The following is a 12405-nucleotide window of genomic DNA, read 5'->3' on the forward strand; positions in this document are numbered from 1 at the left end:
ACGCAATGGTGGTGCGAGTGGTTGGTATTGAGTCGGGTACAAGTACAAGTCGAAGTGGTGGTGGGCTGTTGCTGCACGCGAGCGTTGTCATTCGTGCGGCTGCTGATCATGAGGATGCTGGGGTGTTGGAGTCCACCTGAGTCGTTCCACCGGGGGCATTGTTGCCACCCGCAGCAGGCGGTGCGTTGCCTCTAAACCTCTTGCGCATATCGAGCTATCATCCGCGGTCATCAACGTGAGTCAGAATATGAACCTTGTGATCGTCGCAGCGAGGGATTGCGGACTCACCATGCCGCGTCGACACTCGACAAACGACTTGTACAGCTGCTGGCACTCGAGCGGCAGCTCGGCCATGTGCGACGTAATGCACTCCTGTGCGCTCTTGCCCTCCTTGAGATAGCAGTCCGACTTGGTCACGCAGTCCGCCAGGTCGTTGCGGATGTACAGACACTACCAAAACGGCAGGTGGAGCATGTGAATCGTCAGCCATCTAGGTTTTAGGGTCTAGGTTCAGGGAAGGTGCGGCAGAGAGGTGGACTTACAGATCCAACCATCGTGCTTGTCGTGCGAGCGGGTGCTGTGGATGGTGCAGAGGATACGGAAGGATGTCAACGTCGCATTCGAGGCGGTGCATCTGCAAATCGTCCAAAGTGGAGAAAATGCAACTTTCTTCCTCCACCGCAACCATCGCCGCGCCGCACCAAAAAAGGCTCCGCGCCCACCTTCCCCTTTCCTTCCTCTTCACTTCATCCAACACAGACATCTTGACACACATTACATGGAACGATACTTGAATTGCACTTCTGCGACCTCGTCCAAGGATAAGGCTCACGCCAGCAGCCTGCGACGGCTCGACATCTCGGTCTCGTAGCGCCGCTCGTCGTAGTTATCGGTAAACACGTACGGCATGATTGTGAAGAACGCAATGATGCCCGCCAACGAGCCGCCCAGCAGGCCCGATGCGATGATGCGGTGCTTGGGTGTGGCGAACATCTTGAGCTTGGGCGGTTCGGGTTTGGGCGGCTTGTTTGGATCGTGCGGTCGATGGTCTCCCGGATTCGTCGTGTTGGCCAGCAGCGGTGCGCTCGTGTTGAAATCGCTAAGGAAGATGCGGTTGACCGACTTGTCGGCTCGGATCATGGGGTAGTCCTGGTGCGACGTGCCTGCGATCACGTCAAACGTATGACTCGGCGGAAACCCGCCCATGCGTCCCAGCGAGAGGACGAACTGCGAGCCGCGGTCCAGATGGCTTCCGCCCTGCGTCTTGGCTTGGCAGTGCGTGTCACCGGGTCCGGTATCGGCGAGACCCACGGCGTAGTGGACATTGCGCGAGCGGAAGCGTTCCACCACCGCCTCGCGGCTTGCATTAACATCGCGCCGCGCATACCGCACAACAGCAGACACGTTGCCCAAACCATAACCCCACTTGTCCCACCCGACACACGTCTCGTTGGGGTAGGGCCGTTGGTCGTCGAGCCACACCCACGAACCCGGGTTGCCGATCCAAAAGTGCACATTCGGATCGTACGCCTTGGTCTTTTTCAGCACCGAGTACCTCTGTACCGCCTGACCGCCCATCGAGTGTCCGCCAAACACCACCTGCTTGATGGCGGGGAACTCACCCGAGGTAAAGATCCAGTCGGTGATATTGTCCAGCACGTGGTAAGAGCTGAGGTTGGTATGGGGCTGTTCGTTGCGCGCCCGGTGACCTGATTGCCACTGCGATCCATGCCAGAACATCTCGCCCTCCCTGACCGCGCCTGCATCCTTGTCGTCCGAGTTCAGAAAGACGGGGCCGACAATCATCACCTGGTCCGCAGCAATGCCGTTGGCAGGGTTGGACGCTGCGACGTTGAGTGCGTTGCGGAAGAGGTTGGCGTACTTCCACGAGTCGCGCGGCTTGCCTGGCATCGTGATGATCGCGCGCTGGATACGGCTATTGTCCTCGCCCGGTCGATAGTTCGCCGAGATGTACATCGGCATCACCAGACCCGGCACTACGTTAAATGTTCGGTTCAGCGTAAAACCCTCCAAGTCCGGCACGGACTTCCACACGGGTGAGCCGTTGGGCGCAGGCTGGCTGTCGGCATTCGGCGTAGCTACAAAGGGCACCTGCGAAAGCCACGGCGGGTTCGAGGTTCCGCCATCGTCCTTGATGATCAGCCAGTCCGGATTGGGCGCCGAGCTGTTGTTCGGCACGTACTGCATCTGCTGGATGCCTTCCGCCGCTTTGATTGGGTCCGGCTCGTCGGCGATGTACTGGTACTGCAACTGGCGCTTGCTCAGCATACGGTGGGTGCTGCGCCCCGCCACCGCCGCATCGCAAAGTAGCAACGCGCCAGCCATCACGGCTAGAGCTGCTGGTAGGAGTGCTTGTGACACCATGGTGCCTGCTTGTGAGAGCTGCTGCTGGTAGTGGTGCGGTGACAAGCATGCTGGAACGACGAGCAGAAGGTGTGGAAGCGTTGTGGCTCGGTACTCCTGCAGACGGTGGGCTTAAGCTCGACGCAGGTGCATGCGCAAATGAAGTGTCCGGCAACAGGCGCTACGCCTCCCAACGACGTTCCACAACGACATTATGCGCACCAAGGAAGAACAAAGTGACAAGTCTGACTCCAACCCCTGCGAGCGTATCTTCAGTTCCGCGATTTCTGCGCCGAACCTTAACTCAGACTGCGCCAGCGAGGATGATGCAGCTCGCCACCCTGGGTCAAGCGTCCAAGAGGCAACGAAGGGGCACGGGACAAGTCGAGACTGGTGCAAGATGCGAGCGTCCCTTCACGTACGACACAAACCGCCACGATGGCAACCGGACAACGCCGCAGATTCCTCCGTCATAGCGATCTTGCTCAAGACTGCTGCATCTCGGATTTGCAAGTCTCTCTCTCTGCTCCGGAGACGTCGAGGCACCGGTGCACAATCGGACCCCACGACCAGTCATGACCAGCAGACACGTCTACAGCGGACAGGTGTAATGATTGTGTCGTCGCTACCGACCCATCTCGGTCGCGAGGTGCGCGGGCACCACTCCACCGCCGATGAGCGGCTTGCTCGACTGCCCATACGGCTTTCTACAACAGTCGGGCTTCGAGACGTCGCATAGCAATGCTCGTAACGAGCGCCATGTTGGACAGTCTCGCGGCACGAGCATGACGGCCGCCGCGGCAACGTGCAAGCGAGAGGCAGACCCTGGGATCGCGCTCCATCTGGATGGCCGGTGTTGGGAAAACGTGCTGGGCAGGGTTCGTGTCAGAAAATTCGCCGTTGCGCGCCGAGCGGTTCGACTTTTCGACGCGGCGAATGGCGAATGCAGCCGCTCATCATCGCGCGCTGACTGCTTACCGCAAGCGAAGAAGTGCATAGCCTCGTTTCTTCCGCCTCTCCGCTGCCAAGACCCTTGGCCCGCAGTCCTCGTCCTTATCGCCTCCTCCCAATTCCACGATGGCTATACCGTCTCTACCACCATTGACCTTCGGTCCCGACAATCGCTCCGTCTAACCATGCCGTCAAGTTCGCCGCTCCGTTAAACAGCGCAAGTACAGGTGTAAATCTTTCGCAGGATGGTTCGCGGCATCGGCGCCGTGCTGGTCCTGCTGTGCTGGACGACAGCCGTTGCAGCTCGGAACTACACGCTGCGCGACGAGATTACCGGGCGCAAGTTCCTCGACGCCTTCTACTTTTGGGCGTACAACGACCCGACCAACGGCACGGTCGAGTATGTCGACGAGCTCACCGCGGTGGCAAACCGTCTCGCGTACGTCGATCCGAATGGACGCTTCGTCATGCGTGCCGACAACACCACGCTCATTCCCTCGGGCAAAGGTCGACCGAGCGTCCGCATTCACAGCAAACGCAAAGTGGCCGACGGGATCATCGTGGGCAAGTTCAGCCACATGCCACAGGGATGTGCCACCTGGCCTGCGTTTTGGACGTGCACCACAGAGCGATGGCCGAGGGGAGGTGAAATCGATATCGTCGAAGGCGCCAACGACCAGGGACCGCGCAACCTCGCCAGCTTGCATACGCTGTACGGCTGTCACATCCCCGGTGGGTCAAGGTCGGATCAGACCGGTTTTACTGGACAGGCAGATTGCTCGTACCAGCCCGGATGCTCGGCCTCGTTCAACGCAGATCAATCCTACGGTCCGGGATTCAATGCCAACGGTGGGGGATACTTTGCGGTGCGGAGGGAAACGCGACCTGGCGATCCGGGCATTGGCGTGTACTTTTGGCCGATCACTACGGCCACCTCCTCCCTTCCCGCCGCTGTCGCTGCAGCTGCAGACGGTACCTCGGCACCAAAGTACGTCGTGACCAACTCCAACGCCACTGGGAACGATCGGACCGAGCTTAGGAAATGGGGCACTCCTGCGGCGTTCTTCGCAAACACGCCCAACGCCACCGCTTCGCAAGCTGCCTTGGCGACAGGGCAAGGCTCGGTGTGTCAGATGGAAAACTACTTTGACGAGCACGAGATCATCATCAACCTCTCGCTGTGCGGTGATTGGGCAGGCGAGACCTTCGGGTACAGCGGTTGTGCGGCGAGGTACGGCAATGTCTCGTGTGAGACGTTTGTGCGAAACAACCCCGCTGCCTTCAGCGACGCGCGCTGGGAAATCGACTTCCTCCGCATCTACGACAACTCCGCATCCTCAATCCACCTAAACTTGGTCGGCTGCATCCTAGCGACGGTCTTGTCAATAGCGCTACTTCTATAGATCCCCTAGAGCATCATCTGTACATTAGAATCCTTGTGGAATTCTCTAAAAGTCGGACCCAGCGTTGGTGCAACCAAGATGAGGCAAAAGCAAAAAAGCAAAACTGCAGCACCTAGGATTCCCGCGTGGTCCCCCACCGCAGTACTGACTAGGCGATACCTTGCTTAACTTCGCAGATCGGACGGGATGCGGTGCTTTCAAGGTTCTATGGCCGCAGATGTTGGTCCTTCAGCTGGCTGTGTATATGAATCACCCCCTACAGTGTTGGGGCTGACGCGGAAGAACAGCCACCAAAAGGTAGACTCCGCGTGGTTACAAAATACGAACAGCTGATCACTTGGGTTGATTAGATGATGCAGGTCCACACCGCATGCGTAGTATACAAAAGATGCAATGAAAAGGAGACGTCTATATGATGCGAATTGCGTTCAAAACTAGGCGTTGATGCACATCTTGCTGCGCTGTCGGATGGCCTTGCCGTACTTCAAGAAGACGAACGGAACCGGAATCGCAGCAATGCTGAAGAACGCCAGGATGCTCGAGGCCCAGCCGGGACCAAGGTTCTCGAACATCTGTCTGCCGAACAGCGGCACAAAGACGGCGAACAAACACCTCGAGAATGCCATGGCTGCGAGTGCCGAGGCGGTGTAGATGTGGTAGCACTCGGCCGCGTACGTCGCCAACGAGTTAAACGCCAGCATAAGCGAGATGCCAATGGGCAACCCTGCAAGAACAGGAACGATCCAGTGGATTGAAGCGCGTGCGGTCCAACCGAACCAAAAGAAGCCGATCGCAAACAGCGGTGCCGAAAGAGCCACCTGCGGAAGACGCGATTCGGGCACAGGCCTACCACCCGCTGCAATCCGAGCCGCAAGAGACCGCCTGTTGAACCAGCCAAGAATTGGCGCCGACAGCGCGATACCCGCACCGATAGCAAGGAAGGTGAGTCCAACCTCGCCGGCATTGAACCCGTACGTGCCCGAAAACACCACGGGGTACGCCTCGAAGAAGATAAAGATGATGGCGTAGCAGAATGACGTCCACAGCGTGGCGTACATGAGCGGCAGCTCGGTGAACAGCATGTGGAACGGTCGACCCACATAAACGCGCATGATCTCGGACCACGACACAGGCGCCACCGTGCCGTCCTCGGCGAGCGCCTCTCCCGGTGCCAACGGCTCGTTGCGTCCAGTCTCTGCGCGCATCTCCCTCGCCTTGCGCTTCAGAAGCACAGGTGCATACGTTTCCTTCTGGATGACCACCACCAGTGCCATGGAAACCACCGAGATGAGACACAGCAGCCAGTAGATCCATCGCCATCGCTCCGAGTCCACATCCGTACCGGCAATGAAGCCACCCACAAGCGGACCCAGCGTCGGACCCATGAACGCCGAGAGCGAGTAGGTGAACATGGGCCACAGCCGCACCTTGGGCGCCCAGATATCCGAGATGGTCCCTCCACTGTTGGCTTGCGGTGCTGCAGCGAAAAGGCCAACGAAGAACCGGCACACGAGGAGCGTCTGCACATTGGGCGCAAGCGCACACCCGATGTTGAAGAAAAAGTAGCCCGGCACAGAGATGTAGTTGACCAGCAGGCGTCCGTACAGCTCCGAGAGCGGTGCCCACATTGGAGGCCCCACGCAGAATCCGACCATGTAGATGGACAGCACGAGAGCAGAGACCTCGTGCGAGATGGAGAACTGCTGGATGTACTGCGCCGTGGCGCCCGTGCCTACAGACGAGGTGATGGTCGCGTTAAAGTAGAGACAGGATACGAGCGCGGTGGTGATCCACTTGCGGCGGTCGCTCCAGTTCATCGGGTCTTCGTCTTCCGACAGCAAGACGGCAGGCATTGGCTCTTCGCTTTCCGCATTCGCGCTGCCCTTCTCGAGGTCTCCCGCCCGGCGAGGGGTGTCGCTCGGATGTGGTCCTTCATCCTCCTCCGATGCGCGGGAAGGGCGCTCGTGCTTGTGGTGCAGATGAAAGAGGTGCTGCTTGGATGGTGGCAGCTGATGCAGATGGGCGAGGTGTTCGTCTTCGGCGATGGCGGTCGAGTCGCCCTGCTCCACCTTCGAGTGAAGCTTATGCAGCATGTCGTGGGCCGCCGAGATGTCGAACGAGTTGACACGAGTGGGTGCCTCGGAGTGATGCTGTGGTGTCGCGACTGCAGTCGACTGGCAGGCCGTCGAGAGCGCGCCCGAGTCGTATGGATCCGCACAGCCTTGGGACGACGCCGCTATGGACCCGGAAGTCGATGCTCTTGGCATGTCTGATGTTTGTGAAGACGACCAATGTGGCTCTGTATGCGCCATGCTCGTCACTAGTGGCCAGACAGGTGAAGAAGATGTCGAGGGCGGGAAGAGAAGGTGGGTGAATGGTAAAGAGGGAGGGATTGGTTGTGGCAAGGAACAAGGTTCACGGGTTCATAGGGCCAAGACATGTACCGCAGTGAAGCAGGTAGAAAGGTCAAAAGCTTCAACCAACCCGGCAAGGGCAGCGCCAGGCGTTCGGCTCTAAGGTGGCTGTGATCCGATAGATCGCCTGGGCGCAGGGTCTAGCTGTGTCACTTACGAAGTGCAGATCACGAAGGTGACTCCATAGCTGCAGCCGGCGGTGGTGCCAACAGAGGCCGGAGCATGTGCGTCATGCAGGAGGACGCAGTCACATCACTCAAAATTTCCAGGGCGGCTATCCACGATCCCGCCGTTATGTGATAGCTCCTCTGTGCGGCACTATCGGAAGTTCACTCTTGTGCATGCCTGAGCACATGCTTCTGCCGGCTAACCTGCGTCGGCAAAATGTTGCGAGTTTTTTCGGGTTCGATTTGAAAACTCGTTTGTGAAGCTGCTACACTTCCGGCACGGCCGGGTCGACCTGAGCTTCCTGAGGGCTGCCGGCCGTATCGACGTGATCTATCCGAAGTCTTCCCTATCGAGCGCTCGATGGTGGGACACATGTCGCACAAAGACATTGCCGTCCTTTGTGTTGCAGACCAACCGGTGGGCGTCCGGGAGGACCAACCTCTTGTCTGGGCCGGACCGCACGGGCTGAGCCGAATGCCGGTCTTGCCGAAAATTATTCCGTGTGCAATCATGTGCGAGCGAGACATCTAACAGAGCCAAATCGGCGCGAGATCATCAGGCCCTCGACGCTCAAACTCACGGCTGAACCAGCACCGACCGACGACTCTTATCAACCTTCTAAGTAAATCCTGACATCTGCGGCCATAGAACCTTGAAAGCACCGCATCCCGTCCGATCTGCGAAGTTAAGCAAGGTATCGCCTAGTCAGTACTGCGGTGGGGGACCACGCGGGAATCCTAGGTGCTGCAGTTCCTTTTTGATTTTTTTCCTCACGTTTACCGACCGCACTGCTACCGCTGCGTCTGTCAGCAGGACCCCCGCTCAACCTGCCAGCAGCTCATATCACCCTTTGCGCGACACTCAAGACAAACGGATAGAGAGCGAGATAGACAGATGCGTAGCATTGAAAAAAAAATGTTTAGACAGGTCCCCAAGGGTATACAAGATAAAAAGGTAAAGGACTAGGCGCCGGCACGACGACCAAGGTTGCCCGAGGTGGCACGCCAGAAGGCCTTGGATGCGATGATGCCCCAGTACTCGAAGGTGTAGGTGAAGCAGACGCAGAAGATGGTGAGCCAGAAGTAGCTCGTGACGAACACGACCATGATGGTGGCAAAGTAGCTGATGCCCCGGGTGAGCATCGTGACGCAGAGCCAAGAGCCCCAGGTCCAGAAGATGATACCGTGCAGCAGGAAGTAGGCCATCGAGTGCTTGCCGAGGAAGCTCCAGATGCGCAGCTTGAACACCTGGCGGAAGGCGCTCGAGTGGTCGGCGAGAATGAAGATGCTCATCACAAAGAACCACGCCGAGGTCCTGGGACGCTGGTACTTGTAGCCGACGTCCTCGTTCCACTTGTTCGGCCTCGAGTTGTAGAAGTTCGGGTGCACACCCACATCCCACACGTCAAAGTTCTCGGCAGGCGCGCCGGGGATGTACGTCAGCCACTCCTGCACACAGCAGGCGAGGAAGAAGGCCCAGGGAACAATCTTGCCCTTGAGCGCAAACTTCTGGCGGATGCGTTCCGGGATGCGCAGCAGCTTGGCGTAGCCCTTGGGCAGCAGAGGAATACCCATCTCGCCCCACTTGCGGTACTTGAGGTTGATGTCCAGATCGGCAATCACGAGACCCGCCATGAAGAACAGATCCCACGTCTGCGCGTACCACGAGAGCAGGATGCAGATAAAGTAGAAGAAGAAGCGCTTCCACGTGGTCTTGATCTCGTGCGCAAACACGGCGCACAGCATACACGTCCAGGCACCCTGAACAATGACAGGGATCGTCCAAAGCACACCGGTGGCGTAGCGGGTGACCAGAGCGGGCTGGTCGGGAGGGCCGGCCCACCAGAGCGCGATGAACGAGTCGAGGAAGTCGAGCGCATTGTCGTAGTTCTGGTAGTACGACCACGTGGACCAGGTGAGCGAGTTCATGCGTGCCACCCACTTGTACGCACCCACGTCGATCATCATGTAGTTGGCCAAGCACGCACCCGCAGCGGGGATGATCAGACGCGGCATACGACGAACCGAGTTGTCGGCGAGCGACTGCACACCTCCCTTGACGAGGTACCTCGAACCCATCGTACGCGAGGGGAGCAGGAAGAAGATACCCAGCACCAGACCAGCGTTGATGACGATGGGCCCAAAGATGACGCGGATCCAGTACTCGAAGCCGTAGTAGTGGTGAGGTCCGTAGAAGTTGGCCATGGCGTTGTAGAACATGAGGATAAAGTGACCGAGCGATACAAAGAGACAGGCGAATCCACGCATGCCGTCGAGGTAGTCGATACGCGCATCACCCGAGGCCGTCTTCATGCCGTCACCCGAGATGAAGAAGAAGTTGTATACGCGCCTGTAGACGATCGTCAGGAACGAGTGCGCGTTGTTTGGCGCCGCATTCACCACCGTCGACAGACGACGCGCAGCATTCTTGTCACCCATGGCGGGCTGGGCGAGCTGACCAATGGTCAGGTCCACACCCATGCTCTTACGCTTGTTCCACTGGATGATCTTGGGCTCCGTGTCCCAGTTGATGTTGATCGACGACGAGTATCCGTGGCTTGCACCAACGCCGTTGCCGTTGCCACCGCCCGAGCCGCTGTAGTTGAGCAGCGAGGCGGTCGAGTTGGCCGCAGAGTTGAGGCCGCCCGATGCGGCGTACTTGGGAGCAATGTAGGGCAGACTGACGTTGCTGCTGCTGTCCTGGAGGTATCGCTGCGTGCGCGCCGAATCGTGCGTGTTGGTGGGCACCTGGATGTCCGACTCGTACGAATCGAAGCGGTTCAGTCCGGGTCGGTTGGGCGGGTACGTGCTGCTTCCCGAGCTGCTGCGGTCTCCGGCGGCAAGCGTCTCCTCCTCCTCGACATCGTCAAAGCGAGGGCTGCTGCCAACGCCTCCAGTGGTGGGACCTATGTTGCCGGCGCCCGTGTTGTACGGATTGTTGCGGTTCATGCGGCCAGCCATCTGTTGACGGAGGTTCGAGTTCTCACGCGGGAAGTTGGGTCGGTTGACCAGCTGGAACTGGTTGGCGGCGGGGATGCGGTTGGCGCTGTTGGAGCGGCTGTGCGATCCCCAGGCCGCGTCGGCCTGCTCGCCGATTCGCGGCGAGCCCATGTTGCGCGGAGGCGAAGATGGTCTGTTGTCGGCGGGCAACCTGAGGCTCTCGATGCTCTCGGCGCTCATCGAGGGCTTCATGGCGGCCGCTTCATCGAACTGAGGCAGACCGGGTCGAGTGGCCTCGCGGTCCTCCTGGTAGTTGGTGCTGCGCAACACATCGGCCGATTCCCAGAAGCGCTCGTCGTCCTCGTCAATGTCGCTCTCGTCGTCCGAGCCCCAGTCATCCATGAGCTCGGGGACGGCCCAGATCTGCTTGTACGGCTTCTCAAAGTCGGCAGCGGCGCGCGAGCGGGGCGAGTCGGTCTTGTCGTTGATGTCATCATACTCGAGCAGCTGCGCCTGCTTCTCCTCTTCCTCGGCGAGTGCGAGTGCGGCTGCCTTGCGCTTCTTCTGCTGCTCCTTGATCTTTCGGATGTACAGACCATGCACCACCGTGACGATCAGGATAAGCAGGAAGAAGAGCTCGATAGCAGCAGCCCAGATGGGCACCGAGAACTTGGTCTTCTTGGGCTTGAACTGCTGAGCAGCAACGAGATCAAAGGGAGTGCTGGCTCGCAGCGTGTAGTCTTCGGTGCTGCAGACGGCGTTGGCGGAGCTGGCAGCAGCAGCACACTGCGCAGTGAACTGGTCGTGACGCTCGACGCGCGAAGAGTTGAAGAAGAAGCGCGTGTACATGACGCGCACCACGTTGGGCTCATAGGCAGGGGGACCCTGCGAAGACGAAGGCTCGCCGTTGGCCCAGGCCTGCAGCGAGACGGGAGCTGGAGTGGTAGGAAGGTTGACGGTGTTCCTGCCCTTCTTGTACTGGAAGAAGCTGACCGACTTGTTCTCGGCATCGTTCTTGTACTGGATGACGGTCTGGTTGAGCCACTCCATTCGGTGCTCGAGGAAGGCGGTCTCGTTGGCGATGGTGAAGTTCTGGAGGTAAGTGAGGTTGGTCTTGACCGGGTCGTCGTCCCATCGGGTGGCTGCAAAGGACCAGCCGAGCGTCGAGTTGGGCATGTAGTCGTTGGTGAGGATGTTGACGTGCATGCGCTCCGAGGCGTTGTACGACAGAGCAAACTGGAAGCCAGAACCGTAACCGCGGTCGGAGCCGGGAATGGGCTTGATGAATGGGGGCTTGACACTGGCGCGGAAGGAGCCGTAGAGAATGTCACGACGGCGAGTGACGATGCTGGAGCCGTTGACCACGTGCGTTTTTTGGTTGGCGGTGGAAACCTGCATGGCAAGACCGTCGGTGCGGTTGTCAATGTAGGTGTTGTTGTAGCTGACAGCGCTGAGGTAGGTTGCGCCGAACGACTCCTCGTACGGGTTGATGTGATTTCCGACCGCAGACCAGGTCTGTTGGCCGTCACCTGTCTCACCGGCCGTTTCTGCGCCGTCAACCTTGGGGGACTTGGTGGGATCCATGACGATGTCCTCGAGTCCAGTCTCGTTGAAGTAGCTGAAGGAGGCATCGGTCCAGAGATGGTTGGTGGAGGGGTCTAGGTAGCCGCACTCGCACGCTGCGTTGGCGCGGAGAGTGGCGCTGGAAAGCGCCAGAACGGCAGACGCCAGGAGAGCGATTGCCTTGACCATCGTGACACTGCTTGAGGTGGTTGTAGGAAGAGGATGAAGATTTCGAGTCGACGCAGAGCCTCGTCCAGCGAGAGATGCAGATCTACGCCGAAAGGTGATTTCTGCTTGTAGACGACTGGAAACGACCGATGCCGATTCTTAGGGTATGATCAGCACGCAGATGAAGATACTCGGTATTGAGGAACGCTCGAAGCGTTTGTGTGCCACTTGCTTAAGCCGCAGCCTGCTGTGCGCGCTGCGGACAGGAAGCAAAGAATGGCTTTGGCGATGAGGGCGAGCTTGGGGGCGGGCGGGGATAGATGATGAGGATAATTCCAAAGTGATGTCGAGGCGGGACGTCTTGAATATATGGGAAGTGGCTAGGCGGCCACCAAAAGATACGCGAAGAGCAGAGGGGATCGAGCCATCAAGGCG

The 12405-nt window shown here is 58.9% G+C and overlaps 5 protein-coding genes across 5 annotated transcripts; 1 reads left to right on the forward strand and 4 right to left on the reverse strand.

Annotated features, from left to right (window-relative positions):
- Positions 1-106: 106 nt before the first annotated feature.
- Positions 107-554, reverse strand: PAN0_003d1962 (uncharacterized protein; the record flags this gene model as incomplete). Its single annotated transcript, XM_014802917.1, has 3 exons — positions 107-214; positions 289-450; positions 543-554. The coding sequence occupies 3 exons, from the start codon at positions 552-554 to the stop codon at positions 107-109; spliced, it is 282 nt and encodes a 93-aa protein (XP_014658403.1).
- A 274-nt stretch (positions 555-828) lies between these two features.
- Positions 829-2385, reverse strand: PAN0_003d1963 (uncharacterized protein; the record flags this gene model as incomplete). Its single annotated transcript, XM_014802918.1, has 1 exon — positions 829-2385. One exon carries the CDS (start codon positions 2383-2385, stop codon positions 829-831), a length of 1557 nt encoding a protein of 518 aa, XP_014658404.1.
- Positions 2386-3560: 1175 nt separating this feature from the next.
- Positions 3561-4718, forward strand: PAN0_003c1964 (glycoside hydrolase family 16 protein; the record flags this gene model as incomplete). Its single annotated transcript, XM_014802919.1, has 1 exon — positions 3561-4718. One exon carries the CDS (start codon positions 3561-3563, stop codon positions 4716-4718), a length of 1158 nt encoding a protein of 385 aa, XP_014658405.1.
- Positions 4719-5152: 434 nt separating this feature from the next.
- On the reverse strand, positions 5153-6985 carry PAN0_003d1965 (MFS general substrate transporter; the record flags this gene model as incomplete). Its single annotated transcript, XM_014802920.1, has 1 exon — positions 5153-6985. The coding sequence occupies one exon, from the start codon at positions 6983-6985 to the stop codon at positions 5153-5155; it is 1833 nt and encodes a 610-aa protein (XP_014658406.1).
- Positions 6986-8262: 1277 nt separating this feature from the next.
- On the reverse strand, positions 8263-11991 carry PAN0_003d1966 (concanavalin a-like lectin glucanase; the record flags this gene model as incomplete). The annotated part of the gene is made up of 1 exon (XM_014802921.1): positions 8263-11991. The coding sequence occupies one exon, from the start codon at positions 11989-11991 to the stop codon at positions 8263-8265; it is 3729 nt and encodes a 1242-aa protein (XP_014658407.1).
- Between the last annotated feature and the right edge of the window lie 414 nt (positions 11992-12405).

This window comes from Moesziomyces antarcticus (genome assembly GCF_000747765.1).
Source record: "Moesziomyces antarcticus DNA, scaffold: scaffold_v10003, strain JCM 10317, whole genome shotgun sequence".
Classification (NCBI taxonomy): Eukaryota; Fungi; Basidiomycota; class Ustilaginomycetes; order Ustilaginales; family Ustilaginaceae; genus Moesziomyces; species Moesziomyces antarcticus.